General features: G+C 43.7%; 1 protein-coding gene across 3 annotated transcripts in view; it reads right to left on the bottom strand.

Moving 5' to 3' along the window:
• Positions 1 to 1,156: 1,156 nt before the first annotated feature.
• The window catches only part of rhbdf1b (rhomboid 5 homolog 1b (Drosophila)), a 52,645-nt gene continuing 26,057 nt past the window's right edge, over positions 1,157 to 27,744 (bottom strand). The window contains exons 1-15 of one of the 3 annotated variants that reach the window (XM_014179680.3): positions 27,118 to 27,744; positions 19,418 to 19,655; positions 18,739 to 18,945; positions 17,115 to 17,237; positions 16,837 to 17,006; positions 15,673 to 15,930; positions 14,939 to 15,050; positions 14,702 to 14,776; positions 12,881 to 13,042; positions 12,671 to 12,771; positions 12,404 to 12,562; positions 5,610 to 5,786; positions 3,352 to 3,505; positions 2,877 to 3,100; positions 1,157 to 2,586 (exon numbers count right to left, since the gene is read on the bottom strand). The exon at positions 27,118 to 27,744 is cut by the window's right edge and continues 218 nt beyond it. In XM_014179680.3, coding sequence (XP_014035155.1) covers positions 2,391 to 2,586; positions 2,877 to 3,100; positions 3,352 to 3,505; positions 5,610 to 5,786; positions 12,404 to 12,562; positions 12,671 to 12,771; positions 12,881 to 13,042; positions 14,702 to 14,776; positions 14,939 to 15,050; positions 15,673 to 15,930; positions 16,837 to 17,006; positions 17,115 to 17,237; positions 18,739 to 18,945; positions 19,418 to 19,655; positions 27,118 to 27,158 — 2,397 coding nt within the window. In that variant the 5' untranslated portion in view covers positions 27,159 to 27,744 and the 3' untranslated portion in view covers positions 1,157 to 2,390. The other 2 variants (XM_014179679.3, XM_082970495.1) reach the window with 2 other exon arrangements.

Below are 27,744 nucleotides of genomic sequence, written 5' to 3' on the forward strand. Positions count from 1 at the left end.
CAGACAGAGGTCATCTAGTCGGCTGATGTGGAGAGGGAAAGGAAGGGGTATTGCCCACTTAAAATCAAATTAGCATCTCCATAGGGCCATGGATGGAGGAGATGGTGGGGAGGGTAGGACGGGAAGAGAGAGGCTGGGTGAGTTTAACAGCACTGTGTGCCCGCCTCAGCTGTTCAGCTGTCTTAGAGAGAGAACGGGAGAAAAACAAAGAGAGCGAGAGAGACGTTTTGAGGGGAAGAGGTATACAGTAGAAAATACATACAGTTGAGAGGAGAAAGTGAGCCTAAACTAGTCCCATCTAAAAGGGCTGGATGGTTGAAAGTAGTATGGCATTCAATCTACAGGCAGAGAAGCATCTGTAAGGTGAGATTCATGGAATAGCTCCTAAACATACTATGTAGCTATTATACCTTGGCTGCAAATAAGGGTTTGTCATATTCAGCTGTCCATCGACAGGAGGCTTGAGTGGAGTCGACACACTGATTAACTTTGAATTACAGACTCAGTGTGTGTGTGTGTGTGTGTGTGTGTGTGTGTGTGTGTGTGTGTGTGTGTGTGTGTGTGTGTAAGGGCTGGTGACTCAAGGAGAGGGGGGTGGAAGAGAGAATTAGTAAACGACAAAAGAGAGAGGACTCGAAGTGCACCATAAATTACAGACTGTGTGTGTGTGTGTGTGTGTATGCGTGGGAAGAGGCTGGCGACTCAAGGAGAGGCAGAGAGAATTAGTCAGCGACAAAAGAAATGTCTTGAAGTGCACCATTAAGAGTTGTGTGGGATAAACATATCACATTTAAATCATGAGGCCAGAGCCATGGAACAGCATAGGTCTGTAGTCGACATTAGCCTACAAATACCCTAGCAGAGACAATGTGGATAACACAGAGTACTAGAAATGGTTCTATGCACACAATGTGTGCATTATATATATCTTACTTTAAGAGCCATTCAGACTAAGTTTGTTTAAGGGTATATGACGACATCAGACGTGCATCTTGTGTAAGTTACATGTTCCTGATGGCAGCCATTTACTCAAAGCAACTCTACCATCTACTGGGGGAAAACGTGCATGTGCAGCAAGGCACAAGGCAGTTTCAGATCCCTCACGCACACACACATTCACACAACAGAAATAAATTGGACACACAGACAGAAAGCGTCAGTTTGTGTTGCTGTATTGGCAGGTACAGATAAGCAGGTAGCTAAAACGCTACCCTCCAAACACTCCCCACCACTTAGACAGCAGTATTCATGTTAACCTACAAGTGTTTTGGCGAGTGTAATATAGGGCACACATGACACACCATTCCCTATATAGTCCACTGTATAGAGCGGTGGTTCCCCAAGGGGGGGGGCGAGGGGTCGGCAGCCCCCCCCCACCCCCCCAAAAAACACTATTTGTAATAGTAGAATGCAAAAGGTGCATTTTCGAAATGGTTTAGTGCATCATCAGTTCCTCTTGTCATGTCAGTCATTACATACCTTAGAGAGATATTTATAACTTGTCAGAAATGTCCAGATCAACTAGCCCATGTCAGCTCATGTTTTTTTAGCTAGGTTTTTTAGCCCATACATTTTGTTGTAATGTTTGAGTCACTGAAATATCACATGAATACACATTAGGCTTGGCAAAATGTCGAGAATTGCAGGAAATAAGCTTTAAACGTCTCTGCCAACAAGAGGGGTGTGAACAGTTTGTGTCATAAACAATGCTTGTGCCATTGTGAGATGTTCTCCAACGCTGGAAGGTGGCCTGAGTGAAAATGTTTGGGAACCTCTGGTATAGAGAATAGTGTGCCATTTGAGACGGACCTAGATATGGCAGTAATAACCAAGGCACCAAAGGCAGTCATCCTACAGTACTACAGTAATCCCTTTTCTTTCCTGTGAGATAGTTCCCTGTCTGAGGTCATCCAATAAACCAATAAAACTTTTAGTCAGCTTTATGACGTGTGTAGAAAAATACAAAACAAAATCCCTCCACAGCTGTATGTGGTCTGACAGCCACAAAGTGGCGCTGTTGTGTCTGTTTTTAATAAGAGCAGCGGCAAGGCAACAGTCACATTTAACCCCCTTCTCCCCCCTTTCTCTCTTTAAGTCTTTATGCTTTGAAAGTGACAGGTCACTCGCTAGCAATGTCCATATAAACAAAACCAAATGGAGACAGATCAACAGTTATTAAGATCAACAGTTATTTTTCCAAGATTGGCAATCTTCACGTCCAATATCCTGAATGTTACACCAAACATGGCCGCCGGTCTGGTCCATGCCGTGAAGTTGCTTAGAATCTTGTTCACCAGCCGACCCTTTTGTCCCGCTATCCTGGCGCGTGAGGCTATAGTTCTTTGAGATTGTCCATTCTAGTCATTGCAATTGTGCAGTCAAAGGCCTGGTCAGTGGAGGTGGGCGTTGAGGTCGTACTTGTCACAGAACTTGTCAGTGAGGGGAATACAGGTGAGGTACTCACACCACTCACACTTGACCGGGTGGATGTAGAACAGTACAGCCAGCCCTGAGAAGAGACCCAGGAACACCAACAGGAAAACACAGATCTGGACACGCTTACGGTACATGTCCGAACGGCCAAAACTGGAAATAATATGGAGAATAAGATCATAAAATCAATATTAGTGTTTTACGTATTAAAGGGTATAGCATAACCTTGAGGCCATATTTCATTTCAATGTAATAATAAAATATATACAAATATTACCCAAAGTAAAATCTAATATATTCAGGTATATGAGGCCTCAAACCCAGAACCAACTGAGCCATTTAGATCTGAGACACATTATTATTATTTTTTAAGTAGTTCAAAGCGCTTTACATTACATGCACAAAAAATCCCCCAAATATTACTAAATCAAACCAGCTCTCACCTGATGTATGGCAGAAAGGCGAAGGAGAGGAAGAGTCCAGAGATGAATCCGGAGATGTGGGCGAAGTTGTCTATCCAGGGCAGCAGGCCAAAGGAGAAGAGAAAGACGACGACACACAACAGCTTGGTGAAAGCCCTCCACGGACGCTCCAGGATCTGCCAGCTCTGGAACAGCTCAACAAACAGACAGGCCAGGATACCAAACTGAGAGCCAGCTGGACCAACCTGGGGAGGAAGTGGGAGAGGGAGCAGGAGAACAGAACGAGAGAGACACACCTTTTGTGTCATATTGGCAGGTAAATACTTGGCCTCCTGCCACCTAAGGGACAGCCAGTGGAATGACAATAAAACAAAATCAATTACATTTGAGATTCTTGCTGACTTTGGCTGCATAGCATCATAAACAAACAAATATCCCATAATTATACCAGTGATATCACTAGACCTATATGATCAGTGTATCTACAGTACTGTACCTCTGCTCTGTAGGGTAGGAAGATGGCGCTGGCCAGGTTGCCAGTGATGCCAGAGACGATGTAGATGATAGAGATCCTCAGCCAGCCAGCCAGCTTCTCTAAGTCCCTCAGGATGGTCATCTGGAAGAGCACCGACACCAGGCAGTGCAGGATCCTACAGGAATACATATTAGCAAATAAACAAAGATATGGAGAGTCTCAGCAGGTTACAAACTACATTATTTTCTGGCTCCAGCAGATACATTTTCACACCACAGACACTGAGACATACAACATGAGACAGGATGTTGGTGCCAGAGAGGATGGTACGTTACCGCCACCAACAGCACGGGTGGTGAAATTACATTTAAATTCCATGTACTAGCTACCTAGCCTAGCTAGTCTGTACTAACTAGCTGCACAAGCAACAGTGGTTAACAGAGCTAGTTCGTCGACTGGTATGTGTGAAGCACACTAACGCCCTGGAACAAAGCTGACTCGCGAAACACAAGACAAACAAACGTCTACAGGTTGCGCATTCACATAACATTTGAGATGCAAAAATATGATTTTCTGCCCAAATATAGTAGCTTCCTAATTTATTCATGATGTTTGACACATCATGCAGGACATTGTGCAGGACAAAGTTTAAACATATTGAACACAACTTGTCTAATACCAATTCATATTTTACATATATACAGTACCAGTCAAAAGTTTGGACACACCTACTCATTCAAGGGTTTTTCTTTATTTTTACTATTTTCTACATTGTAGAATAATAGTGAAGACATCAAAACTATGAAATAACACATATGGAATCATGAAGTAACCAAGTGTTAAACAAATCAATATATATTTTATATTTGAGATTCTTCAAAGTAGCCACCCTTTGCCTTGATGACAGCTTTGCACACTCTTGCAATTCTCTCAACCAGCTTCACCTGGAATGCTTTTCCAACAGTCTTGAAGGAGTTCCCACATAGGCTGAGCACTTTTTGGCTGCTTTTCCTTCACTCAGCGGTCCAACTCATCCCAAACCATCTCAATTGGGTTGAGGTCAGGTGATTGTTGAGGCCAGGTCATCTGATGCAGCACTCCATCACTCTCCTTCTTGGTCAAATAGCCCTTACACAGCCTGGAGGTGTGTTGGGTTATTGTCCTGTTGAAAAACAAATGACAGTCCCACTAAACACAAACCAGATGGGATGGCATATCGCTGCAGAATGCTGTGGTAGCCATGCTAGTTAAGTGTGCCTTGAATTTTAAATAAATCACTAACAGTGTCACCAGCAAAGCACCCCCACACCATCACACCTCCTCCTCCATGCTTCACGGTGGGAACCACACATGCGGAGATCATCCGTTCACCTACTCTGCGTCTCACAAAGACACAGCGGTTGGAACCAAAAATCTCCAATTTGGATTCATCAGACCAAAGGACAGATTTCCACCGGTCTAATGTCCATTGCTAATTTTTCTTGCCCCAAGCAAGGCTCTTCTTCTTATTGGTGTCCTTTAGTAGTGGTTTCTTTGCAGCAATTCGACCATGAAGGCCTGATTCACACCTCTGAACAGTTGATGTTGAGATGTGTCTGTGAATCATTTATTTGGGCTGCAATTTCTGAGGCTGGTAACGAATGAACTTATCCTCTGCAGCAGAGGTAACTCTGTGTCTTCCTTTCCTGTGGCTGTCCTCATGAGAACCTGTTTCATCCTAGCACTTGAAGAAACTTTCAAAGTTCTTGAAATGTTCCGTATTGTCTGACCTTCATGTCTTAAATTAATGATGGACTGTCGTTTCTCTTTGCTTATTTGAGCTGTTCTTTCCATAATATGGACTTGGTCTTTTACCAAATAGGGCTATCTTCTGTATACTACCCTTACCTTGTCACAACATTCCAGGTGACTACCTCATGAAGCTGGTTGAGAGAATGTCAAGAGTGTGCAAATCTGTCATTGGTCAGTCCAAAATGACTTTTTAATTCTGTCATGGAAATGAATGTATTTCCTGTTACCAAGTCATTTATGGTTTCTATGCCTTTACTTTTCCATGTGGACCAATTTATCGGTGATTTCTGAAAAGCTACCCAAGGTTTGTACCATAGGGTTGTGTTTTTAGGGAGTGATATTGGTTCTTCTAGAATACGTTTCTTTTTTCTTCCATATTGTTCTAGTGTTCTTAACTATGAAGTTGTTCATGTTCTTAGCTTAATCCTTTAAAAATAGACACATAAAAAGATTCGAATGAATATTCTTTACAGAGAAACACTACTCACCCAGCATGGAGGAATAGAGAGAGCCAGAGTCTGTAGAACTGGTCTGGGATCTCAGGGTTGAGGAAAGGAAGCAGGCCACACACATCATCCATACAGGCCACCTGGGAGCAGAGAGTAGCGTCCTCGTGGAAGTAGCCCTTCATAAAGTCACAGTACTCTCTGGACGTGATCTCGCACCTGAATAGTGAACACACAAGACAAGCCATTACAACATCAACTACCTATATCTGTGAAGACTGAGGGAACTGAACAGCACAAAGTACAGGCTCCTCAGCAACACACTTTCAAAACATAGTTCATTGTTTCGATAAGTCATATAGCAGGGACCGTGAACTAGATTTTTTCTTGAGCGGATGCTCAGAAGGCCAGAACATAATTACAAATAATTTAGAGACCGCAAATTGACCCCAAGAAGCCCGAACAGATGACTAAAACATAATCACTATACAATCACATATACAGCTCTGGGAAAAAAGATAATCACAGTGGGTGGAGACCTGGAGAAGCCTACAAGCCACAGTGTCTCCACCCACTGTGAAATTTGGTGGAGGATCGGTGATGATCTGGGGGTGCTTCAGCAAGGCTGGAATCGGACAGATTTGTCTTTGTGAAGGACGCATGAATCAAGCCACATACAATGTTGTCCTGGAAGAAAACTTGCTTCCTTCTGCTCTGACAATGTCGCCCAACTCTGAGGATTGGTTTTTCCAGCAGGACAATGCTCCATGCCACACAGCCAGGTCAATCAAGGTGTGGATGGAGGACCACCGGATCAAGACCCTATCATGGCCAGCCCAATCTCCAGACCTGAACCCCATTGAAAACCTTTGGAACTTGATTACAGTTTTTCTTAATTTCCAAAACACTAAAACCCATTGGCTGAACAAAGTTCTCAGTTGCCTGGACTCATTTAGCTAATTATGCAGTCTGTTGTCAATACCTTAAACCATTTCACATGGTAAAACACAATTTGCAGATCTCACTTAGACGTTTCAGCAAAACTCTAAACACATTCTCATTCTCAAAACACATTCTGCACTCTAATGCACATGTCATCCACACTGGTAAACACAAGTGGCAACAATCAAATACAAATAGAGAACACATGTCATTGATTGAACACAACCACTCAAAATTGATTTAACCTGTTTCAAATGATGCGACACAACCAATATAAGCCATTTCAGAGAGCAAACAGGTTGTTGAAGGTGGGAAGGAGAAAGTCTGAGAATGGATAGAAGAAACAATGTGAGAGGACGAGTGCGTATGCGAGGTGGGCGACGAGGAGGAGGAGGGCAAGAAAGAGGAAGAGGATGACGAAGAGGAAGACAAAGAGTGGAAATATCTGATGAAATTCGAGCAACAGTTATAGACCATGTTCTTGTCCATGGACTGACAATGAGGGAAGCAGGATTTTCTGTGTCCACCATAGTAAGGACATTCAGAGAAGAGAACAGGTACAGTATACTACTGTATTTTTGTAATTGCAAATTTACTGTACTACACTATATGCAGCTGTTTCAATAGACATTTGTAAAGTTAATCACTGTATGTATTGTACTGCATGAATATGTTTTGTAACTGCACAACTACTTTTTGTAGAATTGCAAGGCTGGGACATGCAGGTGGAAGGACAGCTATATTCACTCGGGAGCAAGAGGCCCGTTATTGTTGGCATGGTCATTCAAGATAATGCAATACGACTCAGAGAAATCCAGGAACGAGTGATACAAGACAACACACACTTCCAGGGAATCGACAGTGTGAGCATTTCCACAATTGACCGTGTCCTCCATCGTAACAGGATGCGAATGAAACAAGTATACAGAGTACCTTTTGAGTGCAACTCACCAAAAGTGAAAGAACTGCGAGCTCAGTATGTGCAAGTAAGTGTACATTCAGAAATATTTACTGTAATCCAGATTGTCTACAGTACTAACACATACTATGTGAATGACATTACTCTTCAGTACATACAATGTATGTGAATCAGAAGTGCATACAGTAGGCCTAATTGTACTCTACAGTATAGCACTGTCTCTGTACGACTTACAAAATCCTACATACAGTATATTGTATTTCTACACAGACCATATTTGACTTGGAATCCTTGGACAGACCCCATGAGTTCATCTTTGTCGATGAAGCAGGCTTCAATCTAACAAAGAGGAGAAGGAGAGGCCGAAACATGATTGGACAGCGGGCCATGGTTTAACATCAATGGGCAGTTTATGAACTTGTACCTCCCTCCATAGTCGCCTTTCCTGAATCCGATTGAGGAGTTTTTCTCCTCTTGGAGATGGAAAGTATATGATAGACAACCCTACACCAGAGTAAATCTGCTGCAAGCCATGGATTTAGCCTGTGGTGATATAGGTGAGGAATCATGTCAGGGCTGGATACGGCACACAAGAGGCTTCTTCCCCCGTTGCCTCAGGAGGGACAATATTGCTTGTGATGTGGACGAAGTGCTCTGGCCTGACCCAGCCCAAAGACAAGAAGAAGCACATTGATCACATGTTTACTCCTTTGATTTTTCTCCCTTTTAGTATTGTATACTGTAGTACAGTGCATTGTAGGCTGTATACTGTACAATGGACAAATTGTATGGCCCTGAACATTGTGCTTTCCATTTATTACAGTTTTTTCCAATTGCTTACACACTAAAATGACATGCACAGCGCAATTATTTAAACTGACACACAGAGCGCAAAACCTCTTCTAGTCTACAAAAGTCTAAACACATTTTCTGCTTTACACACATTTTGCAATTCACAATGGCACTTTTTAAATGCACTGCACACGGTTCTCTGCATAAGACACAACAATCTGACAAAGTCACATGTTTGCCATTTCAAAACACTGCCATTCAAAATGACACTACATGAGCAATACATGTGCCACCTGGCCAAACACCTCAATGGTTAATTGTTACCACTTCAATCAGGAAGTAAGCACTATGAAAAGACCACAGGAGAGCACCTTTTGTTTTACAACAACAATGGAAGCCGTTGCAGAGAGAGGAAGAGGGAGGATGAGAATGAGAGGGGGAGGAAGAGTGAGAGGTAGGGGTAGAGCTGGTAGAGGAGTTCGTGGCCAAAGAAGACAACTTTCAAATGAAATCAGAGCAACCTTAGTTGATCATGTCATCAACCATCGGCTGACAATGCGAGAGGCTGGACAGAGAGTGCAGCCCTACTTGAGCCGTTTTACTGTCGCCTGTGTCATCCGGACATTTAGACTGGAGTACAGGTATGTAACCAACATTTCTTTCACACTAATGTAGTACACCCCATGTCATAGTGTTTCAGTTGGGTGAAACCTGTTTACTTCATGAATGGCTGATGTCATACACTAACTGCACAGATTTCCTGTAGAATTTACTCTACTGTGGGGAAAATATCTTTAGGCTGCATTGTCCAAGCCCTATATTTTTGTTTTTTTGTTTTTTTAAAGGACTGAGAGACGCAACCATGGTGAAGGAAGGGGCCAAATGTTCACCGGGGTACAGGAAGCTGCCATTGTAAAGTTGGTTTTGGAAAATAATGAAATCAGATAACGAGAAATTCAAAGCCACATCATCCAAGACAACACCATATTCAACAACATTCAACGAGTCAGTCCACATTGGCTCACATTCTCAAGCGAAACCAAATCAGAATGAAACAACTTTATACGGTGCCGTTTGAGAGAAACTCTCAAAGAAACAAAGAGGTCAGACGAGCATATGTGGATGTAAGTACAATATTGACTGCAGTACACTACACGCAACATTGTTTCCCAGTGTACTGGATAACACCATATTGACTGCTTTTGTTCTTTGTTTTCAGGGAGTACTGGAAATGGATGCTCATCCAATCCCACATGAGTTCATCTTTATAGATGAGGCTGGGTTCAACCTAGCAAAGACCAGAAGAAGGGGGAGAAACGTCATTGGCCACAGAGCCATTATAGATGTTCCTGGCCAACGTGGTGGGAACATCACAATGTGCGCTGCCATCTCCAATACGCATGGTGTCCTCCACCGTCATGCCAACCTTGGACCATACAACACAGCCCATATTCTCACATTTCTGGACAGACTCCACAACATTCTCATACCACCAGAGAGTATGAATGATAAAGACCATCAAAGAACCCGGTATGTTGTAGTATGGGACAACGTGAGCTTTCATCGTGCAGCCCCAGTCCAAAACTGGTTTGCTGACCACCCACCATTTCTCGTGCAATACCTCCCACCATACTCACCATTTCTGAACCCCATAGAAGAGTTATTTTCGGCATGGCGGTGGAAGGTATACGACCGGCAGCCCTTTGTGCACATGCTTCTTGTGCAGGCTATGGAAGAGGCATGTGATGAGATTGATGTGGGTGCGATTCAGGGATGGCTAAGGCACTCAAGGTGCTTCTTCCCTCGATGTCTGGCAAGGGAAGATATTGCCTGTGATGTGGACGAGGCGTTGTGGCCAGACCCAGCTGTGCGGCAAGATGCTGCCTAATTATTTTTCTTGACTCTTTTTATTTATACATTTTTTCCTATAAATTTTTTTTTCTATACATTTTTTCTGCACATTTTTTTTCTGCAATTTTCTTTTTCAGTTTACTGTTTTTTTGTGAGCATACTTTTGTTCAGTCCAATGTAAATATATGTCACAGTTGTCTTCGTCTTCTGACGATAATGCGAAATCGTCATCAGAAAATGTGGACCAAAACGCAGCAGGTACGTGAATGCTCATCTTGATTTTTAATTAATTTCAAAAATGAACATACAAAATAACAAAACACAAAAACTCGACAAATAAACAGTCTGGTAAGGCACAAGGCTATACACAGAATAATCACCCACAAATCACACATACAAACACACCCTAATATATGGGACTCTCAATCAAAGGCAGATAGACAACACCTGCCTTCAACTGAGAGTCCCAACCCCAATCAACCAAACATAGAAACACACAACCTAGACTAACCATAGAATTAACTAAACATAAACCAAAACCCGGAATTACTAAATCAAACACCCTTTACACAAACACACCACCCCGAACCACATAAAACAAATACCCCCTGCCACGCCCTGACCAAACTACAAAACAATTAACCTTATATACTGGCCAGGACGTGACAATATATCTGCTGTGCATATGTTGCACTGACTTGTTTGGTAAAAAATTAAATGTTTCAACAGCATGTGTGTGTATATCTGCAAATATTTCTGTGCATCTGAAGAATTTTCTACAATTTGAACTATTTTAGTATTATGGCAAAGCATATTAAAGATGAGAGTGCTTTTCATTATGCCCAACAGTGTGTAGTTGGTCAGACAAAAATCTGGTAATATGAATGAAGTGCGTGTGCCATTTGGTGCAAACGTTTGATTTTGATAATGCTATATGTAGTTTAGGTTGCAGTTCTTCATTTTGCAGGATATGAGGTATTTTGCAGTTTGGGTGTGTGGTTTTGTGAATTGTGTTAAGTATTTTGATAAAACCAGCCTAGTTTGCAAAATTGTGTTTTAGCAATTGGGAGAAACTGTAACAGTACTGACTGCTCAATAGATTTTGACTGGTTGCAGGTTCATATCAACAAAGAACAAGAATTACAGTATGACGAGACAAAGGACAAGTTTGTGAGATGCAGGGTACAGTACTGTAAACATAGGGGTACAAGGAGGAGGAAGAACAAAAAACAAAATTGCAAAGAGCAAAGCAGAGTAGTAATTTCTGATCAATTTTGAGCTACTATGATAGAACATGTTTTCGTTCATCAAAAGACAATGACGGAAAAATATGAATATTTTTTTAGATTAAAAATGTACTTCTCCCTGAGAATTGTATGTTTTGAACAATGTGTTTTCTATTTTTCGGTGTATTGTTTACTGACTGCTTGAGAGTGTATATCATTTTGATCACTTTGTTTATGATTTGAGAGCAGTGTTTGATTTTGAACACACGTAAAACTGTTTTGTGGCGAATGTTTCATTTTGCGAGAGGAGTCAGAGGTTATGTAAATAGTGCTTGAAGATGAGGTTTTGTGTTTAATGTTTTCAGAAAATGGAGCAAGGTTTCAGAAATTGTGTTTTAGCAATTGAGAAAAACTGTAAGAGGAAGATGGATGGTCACAAGCCATCAAACAAAGCCGAGCTGCTTGAATTTTTGCACCAGGAGTGGCATAAAGTCACCCAACATCAATGTGAAAGACTGGTGGAGGGCATACCAAGACGCATGAAAGCTGTGATTGAAAATAAGGGTTATTCCACCAAATATTGATTTCTGAACTCTTCCCAAGTTAAAACATTAGTATTGTGTTGTTTAAAAATGAATATGAACTTATTTTCTTTGCATTATTCGAGGTCTGACAACACTGCATCTTTTTTGTTATTTTGACCAGTTGTCATTTTCTGCAAATAAATGCTCTAAATGACAAGATTTTTATTTGGAATTTGGGAGAAATATTGTCATTAGTTTATAGAATAAAACACATTTTTTCATTTTACCCAAACACATACGTATAAATAGTAAAACCAGAGAAACTGATAATTTTGCAGTGGACTCCTAATTTTTTCCAGAGCTGTATCTTTATATTATGCGTGACAATACTTTGGAATAGATTTCCAAAATTTTAATCACTTGGAGCTGATTTTCCAATCTTTTTCCAGTATTTTATGTCCAACAATAATTGTAAAAAAAAAGGGTTTTTTTTTTATCAGAAAAATTGAGCGGCCAGTTGAGGAACCTCATATAGTATTCACCACTACCGTGCAGTTTGCGGAGGGTACTGTCTGTCCTCACCTCCCTTTGGTCCCAATGCAGCATGGCCGTCCGGTGATGGCACAGTCTACGTGGGGGAGGTTAGTGTGGTTGCCTGGGTTGTATCTGGTACACACTGGCCACTTGGTGATGTCATCAGGCCACTCATGAGGCGACACAGAGGCTGGCTCCAGGCATATTCTGAAAAGAGAGGAACAGAGGAAAGAACATATAACGTATAGAGGGAAGAGGAGATAAAGAAGAAGAGAGGGAGATGGATGAATAGGAGAGAGAGAAGCAGTTTATTACCTGGGGTCCTGGTGGCAGACTGAGCCGTGCTGACGGACCTTCCCCTCCAGGAGAGGAGCACTGGGGTGATGAGGCCACTTCACCCACACTGCTAGAGTAGACTGGAGAGGGAGAACAGGGGGGAGAGAGAGACAGGGGTTAACTGCTACAGACTTTAGGATATTAAACATAAATTGACTGTAACAGTAGTGGAACACCAGGGTAACTCACAGAGCACTCCTCCTGTGAGGTCTGAAGACAGCCGGAGCGGTCGTTCCTCACACAGCAGGCTGACTCCCGCTCTCTTCCTCTCTTCTCCTGGATCAGGTCATGGACCTGCTGGTCCTGACGCATGCAGGGGGAGAACTTAGCCCCCAGGTGGATCAGCGCCTCCTGCAGGTCAGGGGGAGGGTGTGCAGTCAGAACACAGACAAGGGGCTCTATTTTCGGCTGGCACTACGGCAGCGCAAGTGCCAAACGCACATTCGTTTTGACATTACAGCATGTAAAAACAGGTACTCTGGCTTTTTTGCACCACATGCGCCAGGTTCAGCAATTTACCTGTCTCATATCAATTTACCTGTCTAATATCAATTTACCTGTCTAATATCAATTTACCTGTCTAATATCAATTTACCTATCTAATATCAATTTACCTGTCTAATATCAATTTACCTGTCTAATATCAATTTACCTGTCTAATATCAATTTACCTGTCTAATATCAATTTACCTGTCTAATATCAATTTACCTATCTAATATCAATTTACCTGTCTAATATCAATTTACCTATCTAATATCAATTTACCTGTCTAATATCAATTTACCTATCTAATATCAATTTACCTATCTAATATCAGCTAGCTTGCGCTGAGGTAGGAATATTTGTGGTGTGTCCTTGAAAACAAGCGCAAAAGCAGGAGTTGGAATCAGTTTAGGGAACAGAACTGGAAACCGGAAAATAACAACATTTTTCAAGGAACAGAATCAGAACCGGGAACAAAAGTGATCTATACTTTTCCGGGAAACAGAACCATTATTTTAAAAGCATGGGAACCGGTTAATAACATTATTTAACGTTGCAGGCATTTTTTTTTTTGTCCCACAAAAAGCGCAACAAAGCAGCTATGCAAAGCCCTCCCTCTGTCTCTCAGAAACTTCTTCCAGTGTCTGCCTGCCAGCAGAAAATCTTTGTCAGAGTGTGTGCGTGTTTAGGCTACCTGCCCCTCCCCTCTGAAGCATAGGCTACTGTAGCCTACTGACGTTACATGATTCTGGTGCCGGTCTGCACACACAAGCTTGTTAGGTCCAACATTAAGCCATTTCTCTGAAGATCAAAGACATTCAAAGTTCCTCCATAGAAGCTGCACCTCCGTAGGTATAACTCTGTGGGCCTAATTCCGATAATGCATGTCAAAACAAGATCCCCAGCTCTTCAAGCCAAGTGTCCTTCTCCACCCTCTCTTGCTCTCTCCCCACCCGTAAAACTTTAGTCGCATTTCGTGCCCTACACTTTTCTTTCCATCACACATGTAACTATAGACTGCCTGCTCCACAGCAAGCTGCTCTATCCACACAGATTGGTGAAGTAAATCTGGTCAGAACAGTGGAACGAACCCCCAGAAAATAATGGTTCTGTTCTGAATGAAACATTAAAAAAACTATTTTGGGTCCAACCCCTGCAGTGCATATCGAGAGATTTAAGACCAACGAAAAGCAGGTATTAGCGGTAACGCGGTTGGTAATGGCATGGATTTTGTGAGCGGAAGCGCAACCTATCCAGCCATGACACAGCCGTGACACCCTTATGCTCATGGAACAAGAACGGAGATGTGCTTTTTGTGCCGGTAACCCTCGTATTAATAAACATCTTAATCATCAAAGTTTTATTAAAAGATTAAGTTTGGGAGCAGCATAACAGAGAGTTATGCTACCAGCGTTATGACTTACCATTGTGTAAGGTTTGTTCAAATACAACACAGCGTCTCATAGCTGACATGTAGGGTTAAATGATCAAATGAAGTCCGTTAGCCTAAAAAAAGTTACACTTACAGAATTTGGTCCCACCCAGAAGTTTTCTTGTTGCACAAACTTGACATTTTCATAAACACCTTTATTTCGCAATACCTAAAGGGAGACAGGGGAAAAGCCAAAGGGTTTACAAAGTGAAATGCAAAGACATAACACATTGACGCAATGAATCACTCATCACATTATAGAAACGATTATACAACCATCCCTGTAACATCCATAACACAAACTACATTATATAACAGTCACTGTACTGACCGAGTCGACGGTCTCGTGCTGGGAGAAGCCCACAGGGGCGATGCCGTAGAGACAAACAGTCAGGATGGTGATTAACAGGTGGACAAATGTGATCCAGTAGGTAAAGAAAGGCCTGCACACACACACACACACACACACACACACACACACACCACACACACACACACACACACACACACACACACACACACACACACACAAACACACACAGAGAGAGACACAGACACACACACAATATCAATACGGTATATCACATAGTACAGTAGCTTGCCTCTTCTGTTAGGAAAAACTATCTCAGTATGTCAGTGTGAGCTTCACACTGACAACAGCTGCATCCACTAGGATAGGAGTTAGTAATGTATGACAACAACTGTGTAAACCATTGTTTCCCACATGGTGTGCTGGGACTCGACCATCTGTTACTGAGTCACACAGTCCTGGTTTGTTTATTAATCTAGAGGCCAGGTCAGTCACAGAAATAAGGTGCTTTCTATTATCCGTGATGACTCATACTGTATCTTATCTGGGGCAAACTCAGACACAGCTCCGACCTCCACTACAGCTGTGACTGGGCTCTTCTCCTGTAGTGTGATAAAATCTTAGACATGTTTTATGTTACAGTGCGACTATGTGACCATGCCACAGTTGAAGTCAAATGCATAGCTGTGTAGCAAATTCAGAATTCCACATTGAAATGAAAGAATGGGAAAATCCTCATTGACAATTAAGTGTACCTGTGGTCGTCCATGTCCTCTATCTGTTGCTGGACGAAGCTGTCGATGCGTTTGCGGTAGGTTCTGTTAGTGAGCCGTCCCACCATGCCGAGGCCGTAGGGCCTCTTCTCCCTGGCAAAGAGCTTCTTGACGGGCACTGTGATCCGCTGGCCTCGCCGCTGCCCGCTCACACTCACCACCTCCTGGCGCAGACGCACCTTGGGCTGGACCTGAGACAGTCCAGGTTCTTTACCCTTACGCCAGCCCCGCTCTAGGGGCCTGTGGAGTGTAGAGAGAGAGAGAGAGAGAGAGAGAGAGAGAGAGAGAGAGAGAGAGAGACAGAGAGAGAGAGACAGAGAGAGAGAGAGAGAGAGAGAGAGAGAGAGAGTGAGTAGCGGAGAGAGAGGGAGAGAGAGAGAGAGAGAGAGTGTGAGTAGCGGAGGAAGGGGAGATAGAGAGAGAGAGAGAGAGAGAGAGAGAGAGAGAGAGAGAGAGAGAGAGAGAGAGAGAGTGTGAGTAGCGGAGGAATGGGAGATAGAGAGAGTGTGAGTAGCGGAGGAATGGGAGATAGAGAGAGAGAGAGTGTGTGAGTAGCGGAGGAATGGGAGATAGAGAGTGAGAGAGAGAGCGAGAGAGAGAGAGAGAGAGAGAGAGAGAGTGTGTGAGTAGCGGAGGAATGGGAGATAGAGAGAGAGTGTGTGAGTAGCGGAGGAATGGGAGATAGAGAGAGAGAGAGAGTGAGTAGCGGAGGAATGGGAGATAGAGAGGAGAGAGAGAGAGAGAGAGAGAGAGTGTGTGAGTAGCGGAGGAATGGGAGATAGAGAGAGAGAGAGAGAGAGAGTGTGTGTGAGTAGCGGAGGAATGGGAGATAGGAGAGAGAGAGAGAGAGAGAGAGAGAGAGAGAGTGAGAGTGTGAGTAGCGGAGGAATGGGAGATAGAGAGAGAGAGAGAGAGAGAGAGAGAGAGAGTGTGAGTAGCGGAGGAATGGGAGATAGAGAGTGTGTGAGTAGTGGAGGAAGGGGAGAGCAGAGAGAGAGAGAAGAGAGAGAGAGGAGAGAGAGAGAGAGAGAGGGAGGGTCAGAAGAGGGTGTGTGTTAAGTGAGACTGGCTACAGTAGCAGCAACAACTTGCGTGTGTGATGTCTGTGTGTGATGTCTGTGTGTGATGTCTGTGTGTTCCACTCACAGCATCAGGTGACTCCTCTCCAGTTCGTTCTTGTCCAAGGCGCCACCTGTGAGGTCACTCTCATCCGCTGCTGTGTTAGACTCCTCCTCTTTAATGGCGGCCTCAGACGGAGAATCAAACACATCGTCTGCATAGGTAGACAGCTCCTCATCTCCTCTCCTCAGACCATCCTGCATGGAGGAGGAGGAGAAGGGATGAAGAGGGACAGGAGGAACTGTGTGCTATCTGTGCGTGAATGTGTGATGGGATGTGTGTGTGTGTGTGTGTGTGTTACTCACTCTAGCAAAGAAGGAGGTGTCCAGCTCGTCAGGGAAGTCCACTGTGTCGTCCTCCAGGAAACTCACTGGCATGAAGCTCCGCCTGCGACACCGCCGGGCAGCGCCCTCCCTCACCGTACGGCCCTGACACACACCATCATCATCACTGTCATCATCATCATCACGTTGTCATCATCGTCATCATCATCACCGTCGTTGTAACCTCTAATAAATACTCTCTGTTGCACATTTATTGCATGATATTACATTACTGTTGTGTGTGACAACGAGACCATGACGGGTCAACTCCATTTCAATTCCGTCAGTTCAGGAAGTGAATTCAATTTCAAATAGAAATGGAACTGACCCCAACCCGGGATCAGAAAGACATCGGGTAAACAGCATCCCCAAAGCCCCAGACCAGTGTCCTCTCTGGCTCCTGACAGCCATCTGTGGCCAGTGGCCATGACGATTATGATGCTTTGACCTCTCGAGGCAGGATTAGCCCTGCAGCGTTCAATGTTTCACTTCCAGAATACACAGTATTCTACTGGCTAACAGAACAGGCACACAGCTGAGCATTCTGACTGGAGGACGGGACTGACAGCAGAGTTATCCTAATGCCATCTGTTAATGTATGTGTCCCAAATGGCACCCTATTCCCTATTCAGTGCACTACTTTTGACCAGGGGCCTGGTCAAAAGTACTGCACTAAATAGGGAACGGGTGCCATTTGGGATGCAAACATTGTCTCCCTCCCCAGCCTAGTCATCTACCTATGTGCCCCCCACCCCCCTGCCTGACACCACAGGACAGGAGAGAGGAACAGCCTCTGTACTGTACTGTTACACCAAAGCCTAATCCTACAAGACAAGCTGGAGCTCAGCTTTTACATAACACTGACATTGGTAATCGTCCTATACGATATAAACATACACATACTGTGTGTGTTTGTGTGTGTGTGTGTGTGCGCGTCCATAAGCAGGCTACAGTAAACTGGGGTTGTGTGATAAAAAAAAAAATAAAAAAAAATAAATACATTTTAAAAAAAATATGCATGAAATGTATGCATTCACTACTGTAAGTCGCTCTGGATAAGAGCATCTGATAAAATGACTAAAATGTAAAAAAAATTAAGTCTCGATGCATGCCCTTTTTCCACCTCAATAACCATTTTGGGGTAAAGAGATCAATGCCTAGACCAAACAAAGTAATCCAGTAGGGTTTTGCTGTGTTTAGCTGCGTTTCATTGTGCCACCATTAACAAAGACCACAGAGCAGAAACTGTTCAGTGACCAGAGTCATATCAGACAGACAGCATCCCAGAGATACTGAGACTACAGAGACTAAGGTGTTTGCATACCTGGCTTGAGATAGTAAATATGAGTCAAGGTGACTCCCAGTGATGCATTTAGTTAGATCAAAGCAGTGTCTGTTACTAGAACTGTTCTATCTCAGCTGCTGGAGTATCAGGGATGATTCATCAACAGAACAGTGGTAAAGATGAGGAAACACATCTGCTCCCTGCACACACACACACACACACACACACACACACACACACACACACACACACACACACACACACACACACACACACACACACTCTGATCCTCACGTCTGACGATGTCTGTGCGACACACACCTTAACCAGCGCTGCGGCAGCCTTGAAGCTCATGACGGCGACCGACTCTCGCTTGCGTCGCCGCGGTAACCTGTTGAGTGCGGAGCGCGAGCTGGAAAAGGAGCAGAGAGAGGCGGCACCAGGGGTGATGGGGGTCTGGGGTACGCTGTAACCATCTACCTCCTCCACCATGCGGAATGCACGGCCCCGTGCCAGGGGGTCCACAATCTACACACACAGAGGCAGAAGCTGTAATGTCCCATGGGATTGTAAACGCCACGGAGCCAAGTATATCCTTTTAGGTTATTTGGTGGTGAACTCACTTGAATAGTCACAACAATAGGGCTCTGCTAAGAGGCTACATGACAGGTCAAGTTCACGGTCATATCAATACACAGGTTACCATAGTGATGGACCTCTAATAGTTGCATTACTCCATGTATTAATACGCTCATCAGCTTACATCACAGAAACAAACACCCCAAACAAGCAAAATATCAATTCTGATATCTATTTTGAATTGTATTGAATAACGTCATTGTTCCCAAGGGAGAGACATAGGATTGATATTGGGTAAAGAAACACAACACAACACATGACATATGCACATATGTATGGCAAGAGACAGAGAAAGAGAAAAGAGAGAGATAAAAAGAGAGTCTATGAATGTATTGTGTGTCTGTGGGCGGCTCTGCCCTACCCGCTGCATGGCATAGGGGTGGTGGGGGTGGTAGTGATGGTGGTGTGGGGGGAGGTAGAGGGGTGGCGGGGTCTCAGTGCTGGTCAGGGACAGGTTGTCCTGGCTGGACAGCTCCATCTCCCTCATCACCTGGGCCTTGAGGCGGCCGTAACGCAGGTTGCAGTGCTGCAGGCTCTTCCTCCTCCATCGCTGGGTGCTGTCGTTTTCCTTACTGACCCCGAACCAGTCTGCCGTGCCCCTGAGGGGACAGAGACGGAGATTAGGTCAGGGTGAACCTCAGTTCATTCATGTACTTGGTAGTAATAGTTGGTAGAAAAAGTTCCAATTTAATTCAAAGAGAAATGGCACGAAACAAACACTCCGTCTACGAGGCAGTATTCAGGTTGAGTGTGGGCTCTTTTCTTTGCAGAGAGTGCACAGAAAAGAAAGAAACAGATTACAATAACATAGATTAAACAGCCCAGGCAATGCAGTGGGTTTGTAGTTTATTTGTATATGGAGTGTGGCCATTTGATGTCACCATGTGAGTGTGTTCCCCTACTCCCCTCTCCTCAGCTCCACCATTTCAAACCCCAGTGTAAAGCCTGAGATATTTGGAGCGACTGACCGGGCCAGGGCATTAGTGTTGTGCGTCACCACTCAGTCAAACAATGACAGAGCACAGCAGGATTACATCACTTCCACTCACACAAAGTGGAAGTCAACTCCAGTTGCAAAATAGGTGCCTTACTGTACCAATGACTTGCCACTCACACAAAAACATGCTCAGACACACACAATACAGCCCCAATGCAAGCACACACACACACACACACACATGCACATACACATCAAACCCAGTGACAAAAAGGACCTGGGAGAATAAAGTCTACAGATAAGCCCTCTTTCCTCTTTTAGTGGATATATGCATTAGTAGTGTCTGTATTAGTAGTGTCTGTATTAGTGTGAGTGTCTGTATTAGTAGTGTCTGTATTAGTAGTGTCTGTATTAGTAGTGTCTGTATTAGTGTGAGTGTCTGTATTAGTGTGAGTGTCTGTATTAGTAGTGTCTGTATTAGTAGTGTCTGTATTAGTGTGAGTGTCTGTATTAGTAGTGTCTGTATTAGTAGTGTCTGTATTAGTGTGAGTGTCTGTATTAGTAGTGTCTGTATTAGTGTGAGTGTCTGTATTAATAGTGTCTGTATTAGTGTGAGTAACTGTATTAGTAGTGTCTGTATTAGTGTGAGTGTCTGTATTAGTAGTGTCTATATTAGTAGTGTCTGTATTAGTAGTGTCTGTATTAGTGTGAGTGTCTGTATTAGTAGTGTCTGTATTAGTGTGAGTGTCTGTATTAGTAGTGTCTATATTAGTAGTGTCTGTATTAGTAGTGTCTGTATTAGTGTGAGTGTCTGTATTAGTAGTGTCTATATTAGTAGTGTCTGTATTAGTAGTGTCTGTATTAGTAGTGTCTGTATTAGTGTGAGTGTGTCACAGGATCCAACGATAGTGGCGCCCCTCCTTGGTCGGGCGGCGCTCGGCGGTCGTCGTCGCCGGCCTATTAGCTGCCACCGATCGTTGTTTCTGTGTCTTTTAGTTTTGTCTGTCTGTTCCGCACCTGTTTTGTGTATGTCATTAGTGGGGGGCTTATTTAATGTGTGTTTTCAGTTGGGATTTTGTGCGGGATTGTTTATTGTCCACGTTGTGTTACCGACAGTTTTGTCGAGGGATTTACCGGGCTGCGCTCCTTGCCTTTTTGTGCCTTGGAATTATATTTTGTGTTTTATGGGCGCAGTTAAAAATACGTGAACTTTGTATAGCGCCCTGTGCTTTTCGGCGTTTGTGTGTGTCAGGTTTATTAAAAGACACTCATCTCCAGCACCTCTGTCTCCTGCATTTGATTCCGCCTATCCGCCAGTCCAAATCAGACGTGACAGAGTGTCTGTTTTAGTGTGTGTCTGTATTAGTAGTGTGTCTATTTGTAGTGTCCGTATTAGTGTGAGTGTCTGTATTAGTAGTGTCTGTATTAGTGTGAGTGTCTGTATTAGTAGTGTCTGTGTTAGTGTGAGTGTCTGTATTAGTAGTGTCTGTGTTAGTGTGAGTGTGTGTATTAATAGTGTCTGTATTAGTAGTGTCTGTATTAGTGTGTGTCTGTATTAGTAGTGTCTGTGTTAGTGTGAGTGTCTGTATTAGTAGTGTCTGTGTTAGTGTGAGTGTGTGTATTAATAGTGTCTGTATTAGTAGTGTCTGTATTAGTGTGTGTCTGTATTAGTAGTGTCTGTGTTAGTGTGAGTGTCTGTATTAGTAGTGTCTGTGTTAGTGTGAGTGTGTGTATTAGTATTAGTGTGTGTGTTTGTGTATGCATTAGTATTAGTGTGTGTGTGTGAGTGAGTGTGTGTGTGTGTGCGTGTGTGAGTGTATGCATTAGTATTAGTGTGAGTGTGTTTGTGCGTGTGTGAGTGTATGCATTAGTCTTACTATGAGTGTGTTTGTGCGTGTGTGAGTGTATGCATTAGTATTAGTGTGAGTGTGTTTGTGTGTGTGTGAGTGTATGCATTAGTATTAGTGTGTGTGTGTGTGTGTGTGTGTGTGTGTGTGTGTGTGTGTGTGTGTGTGTGTGTGTGTGTGTGTGTGTGTGTGTGTGTGTGTGTGTGTGTGTGTGTGTGTGTGAGAGTGTCTGTATTAGTATTAGTGTGTGTGAGCGAGTGTGTGTGCGTGTGTGAGTGTATGCATTAGTATTAGTATGTGTGTGCATTACACTGCATGTGTATGTCTTCCCCTAGTGACCCTCTGTATATGCAGGAGTGTCTCAGAGTGTGTAAATCAGGAGAAGAAGTGTTCTGTGAAGGATGCGGGTCAGAGGGTAGAGGAGTGTTTACAGTAGAGGACATTCAGTAATAACACAGTCTCCATCATTAGAGAGAAACCAGCCAGCTGGGGAAGCCTTTTAAGGCTGCGCACCGCACCGTCAGGGGAGAGAGGGAGGGAGATTCCTCCCAGGAGGGAGTAATGTTTTAAGAGGGGTCACAGGTTTAGGTTGGGAGCAATGTTCCCTCAAATTCTTTTAGGCACTGAGCAAATGTCAGGTCTGCTGAGCGCAAACTTGAATATTGTGAAGATTCTGTGCAACTTCCTGCGCGCGTTTACTGTGAACGCTGAGGCTTTCCCCGCTTTAAATTACAATTGAACAGTGGTCAAGTAGGCTACTGTGGCTGTTTGATCATAATGTAGGCCTGCCAGAGTGGCGTACCATCAAAAACACAATGGAGAAAATGCATCCCATAACATTTTAACATGGAAATAGCTGTTATATCATTCAGCCTACAGTAGCAGCCAATGTGTGGTGTTCAATGTAGGCCTACATGCAGAGCATGACATTAACCTGTTTATCCCACTTGTCCTTCAGACAAGGAATTGACTGAAAATGTTGTTGTGTTGTTTGATGCAAGAAACCACTCTACAAAATAAAATGCATCATTATTGGCTAGCTATTGGCTTCTTAGCTTATTCAATCCTGTCTCAAAATACAACACTGCCACTTTAAGACAAAAAAAACCCCACTCCCCCATTGCTGACTACAAATTATCTATAACTGGGCTAATAACTCAGTAACTAGCAAAGGATATGAACAAATGTGCACACGTGGTTACATGCAGCTCTCGCTTTGATCTCAAACAATCTACTCATGACTGCTCATGCTGTAAAAACAGTCCAGTTCAAAGTGAATGGCACAGATCCAAATACGGTAATGGTCGATTTGCATATAGACCTACTGCAGCTTTGATTGGTTATGGCGCACTGGTCTGTGTAGAGTACAGGCCTGAGTCCTGCCTGTCAATGCAATAGAATCCTACTCCGATGCGTTCTGCCAAAAAAAAAAAATCTCTTGCATAGTTAGTATTGTATACTAAGTCTTGCATAATTAGTTTTGTTTCGGTATGTTGCATTGAAAGTGGCTAATATTGCGTTGATTCGATCACAATTCCCACAGTAAAGAGAAACATTGATAGTGTTAACTAAAGGAGAAAACTGTAGAAAGTTGAGTGAAGTTCAATCTCTTACTTCTCTGCGCAGGCTGATATTTCTTCTGCGTGGCAGTCCCTCTAAGCTGCACGGCAGTCCCGTGCACATGCGCAGCTTAGAGGGAATGGTGGTTGAGAGGGTTTAGGAGGGTTGGGGGAGGGGGGGTGGGGTAGACTGAGTGGTGGTGATTGACAGAGAGAGGCTCTCAGGGTATCAGGATATGTAAACACCACAGAAGAAGAAAACATAGTGACACATGCAGTCCATCTTTACAGTTAAACACACTCTGTGAGATGAGGTTCTGGGAAGACTCATTTACTCTGTAGAAGGTTGTTTCTAGGAAAATAAACACCTTGATTCACTAGGCTACAAACCTAGTGTGTGCGTGTGTGTGTATGCACCAGGGTTTCCGTTAGGAAAATGTGGCGCCGGTCAGTTGACCGGGCAAACATTTTTATTTACCGGACATTTGAGAAATCTGCCAGACCTTGGGTTCGTAACCTGATTAGGGCGTCCACCCACGGTGCTCAGAATGACAGAAATCACATTTAGATGATGGTAATTCATATTAGCAGAACATGTAAGTCCAGGATGAAACAATGTGAGGTGCTTCTTACCGAATTCTGATGTGCACTTTGAAGATGTAAGAATAACTGGCCACATTTACTTTTCCTCAGTCAACAAGATGTGTTACGAACAGAAAAGTCACTAGCCTATGTCAATCTACTATCCCCCAAAGATTTTTTTTTAAAAACCTATTCTATTGGTCAACTTGTCGAGGAATAGCCTATTCCAAACAGTCTGGGACAGTTGTGGGACATAGATCCCAAATTCATACAACCAGTAGGCCTAGGCTACATAACAAAATTAAGCAATGAGTCTGATGCAACAGATCAGAATGTTCAGCTTAAAATGTTGATAAACTATTATTTCTTCATAGCATTGTGCACAAGGCAGTAGGCTACGTGTGAATGTTCATTCCATAATGAACACTGTTATCAAAAGGGTGCTGCACACGCAAGTGGTTTCATGTGACCGAGATGAAAATATCCATTAGAAATGTATGAAGAGAGGAGATATAATACGCTACTTTGAAGCAAGGTAAGACATGCCTCATAAGATCTATTAAAATGTTCAGGTTTCAAATAATTACGTTTTCAAAATGCATAGCCTACTGCCTCCAGCTCATTGGTGTGTGGCGCGCTGATGAAGCCTACCTTCAGTTGCCGTTTGAGGTCCTGCAGCAGCAGCTCTTGCACTGTCTAACAGATTTCCTGCTCAAATGCTCTGTATCTGTATGCTGTATGGTGTGATACACTAGATATACAAAAGTATGTGGACACCCCTTCAAATTAGTGGATTAGGCTATTTCAGCCACACCCGTTGCTGACAGGTGTATAAAATCGAGCATACAGCCATGCAATCTCCATAGCTAAGCATTGACAGTAGAACGGCCCATACTAAAGAGCTCAGTGACTTTCAACGTGGCACCGTCAAAGCCAGAGCTTCCATGGTCAACTGTAAGTGCTGTTATTGTGAAGTGGAAACATCTAGGAGCAACAATGCCTCAACCACGAAGTGGTAGACCACACAAGCTCACAGAACGGGATCGCCGAGTTCTGAAGCACGTAGCACGTAAAAATCGCTTGTCCTTGAACACTCACTACCAAGTTCCAAACTGCCTCTGGAAGCAACGTCAGCACAAGAACTGTTCGTCGGGAGCTTCATAAAATGGGCATCCATGGCCGAGCAGCCACACACAAGCCTAAGATCACCATGTGCAACACAGGAGGTTGGTGGCACCTTAATTGGGGAGGACAGGCTCATGGTAATGGCTGGAGCGGAATAGGTGGAATGGTATCAATTACATCAAACACATGGTTTCCAGGCATTTTCTGGAGTGATGAATCACGCTTCACCATCTGGCAAGCCGACGGAGGAATCTGGGTTTGGCGGATGCCAGGAGAACACTACCTGCCCGAATGCATAGTCAACTGTAAAGTTTGGTGTACGACGAATAATGGTCTGGGACAGTTTTTCATGAGGGGCTAGGCCCCTTAGTTCCAGTGAAGGGAAACTTTAACGCTACAGCATACAATGACATTTTAAACAATTCTGTGCTTCCAACTTTGTGGCAACAGTTTGGGGAAGGCCCTTTTGTTTCAGCATGACAATGCCCCTGTGCACAAAGCGAGGTCCATAAGGAAATGGTTTGTCGAGATCGGCGTGGAAGAACTTGACTGGCCTGTACAGAGCCCTGACCTCAACCCCATCAAACACCTTTGGGATGAATCGGAACACCAACTGTGAGCCAGGCCTAATCACCAAACACCAGTACCCGACCTCACTAATGCTCATGGCTAAATGGAAGCAAGTCCCTGCAGCAATGTACCAACATCTAGTGGACAGCCTTCCTAGAAGAGTGGAGGCTGTTATAGCAGCAAAGGGGGGACCAACTCCATATTAATGCCCATGATTTTGGAAGGAGGTGTTCAGGTGTCCACATACTTTAGGCCATGTAGTGTAAATAAGATACATAACAAATATACTGTAGCCTTCACACGCACAAATTTTATTCCACAAAATTATGCAAATCTACCAATAGACCAGTCAAATGTATTTCCATCAACTGGTATTTGCATAAATGAATAGGCTAAAAGGAATTATTTCGCAATGGGATTTTTTCTTCTTCCCCCTGACAATTGGCCGGCGGCAATTTTACTTAACAGCTTTTCTATTTTTTATATGCCAAAAGCTGGCTATTACCGGCTAACGGAAACTCTGGTGTGCACGCTTGCGTGTCTGCATTTGAATGTGTGTGATTGTGTGCGGATGTGTGTGCGTGTCACAGTCACACCCAAACTAAATAACACAACAACTGGTTCATGAGTACACCAGTCTGCCAAGCGACAACGATTGAAAGTACATCACCCTACATCAATAGGCTTTTTGATATCCTAAAGGTAGGGTTGGTGCACACAGTGTACCATTTTATTCACAATCATTATCTACCTCTGATTGGGAAGCTTAGCTGACTATTCACACACAAAGCAATAAATCTGCCACTCAAAGAAAGACAAAGATGCCAACAGAAAGTAGAGCCCTATAAGGATAGCCGATGCTACCACTTTCTCCAATCATTCTGAGACCGACAGAGATCCTAACAGCTATTGCCAGTGGAGCCAGAAGCATACAGACAAAGGTCATGTGTAGTTTGGGGAGACATTTAGTGAGGGTGGAACATCCTTATTTATGCCACACTGATCTGTGCATGTTCTATTTCCCTTGTTCTATTACATTTGGGTCACTTTGGAGCACCTAACATTGTAGAAACAAGCATCCCTCAACTATGAAAAATCTAAAGATAAACGGTTCCTTTGTAAAATACTGTCAGTGATCCCTGCAAAGCTGGAAATCCTCTCCTCTAATCTCCCCTCCCCTCTTCTTTCCTTCCTCTCCCTCCCTCCCTCCCTCCCTCTCGCTCCCTCTCTTCTTTCCTGTTCCCCGACTCCTTCCCTCCCTCCTGTTTCCCACATGTTCCTCTAACCAGTCCCACACTGTCTTACCTGTCCTGCACATCCCTTTCCCCCGCTGTCCCCCTCCTGTGTCTCCCCTCTCCAACAAACTAACGCACCTCTCCCCATTCTTCCATCTAGTCCTCCTGTCCAGGCATTCCCATGTTGCCCCCCCAAATCCTCTTACCTGTCCAGTCCATCCCAGTCCCAGGAAGCAGGTAGGGTCATGCCTCTGGCTCACACAGAGCTACAGCAGCCTGGAGCCACAACCACATAATGTCCTGGTCTCACCCCTAACCCCTGTCCAACGTCTGACCCCACGTCCCCCTCTGGTTCACAGCTGGTGAGAATAATTGAAGGTCAGTTGAGGCTGAGAGCTGCTATACATCCACTCTGTGCTGATGTGAAATGTACTTCCATTCAGTAGTATGTTCTTCCCAGAGAGAGGGTCAATCAAACGGCCTGGCAAAGTTGATGTTCCTCAGGCCAGATGATCACACTAGGAGAACGTGTCGTCTAGAAGCTGGCTGACCTCCAGTGGAACTCCGATATATTTGTCTTTCTCCTGCAGCACTGTGATCCGTCTACTGTGCTTGGAAATAGAATCCAACAGACTTTTAATTCAACAGAAGATTTGCTCTCTGAACTTGAGACAAACTTGACGCAGTGTGATATTCTATTCTGTATCTATTACAGGGATTTGCTCTCTTCAGTTCCATAACCTCCAGGCTATGATCTGTGATGCGTCTACTGTGCTTGGAAGTATTGAGTATCCAGTTTTCCTCAAAACGGTCTTCTCTCTCCAGTATCTGTC

This window comes from Salmo salar, chromosome 28 (genome assembly GCF_965601325.2).
Source record: "Salmo salar chromosome 28, fSalSal1, whole genome shotgun sequence".
In the NCBI taxonomy this organism is placed as follows: Eukaryota; Metazoa; Chordata; class Actinopteri; order Salmoniformes; family Salmonidae; genus Salmo; species Salmo salar.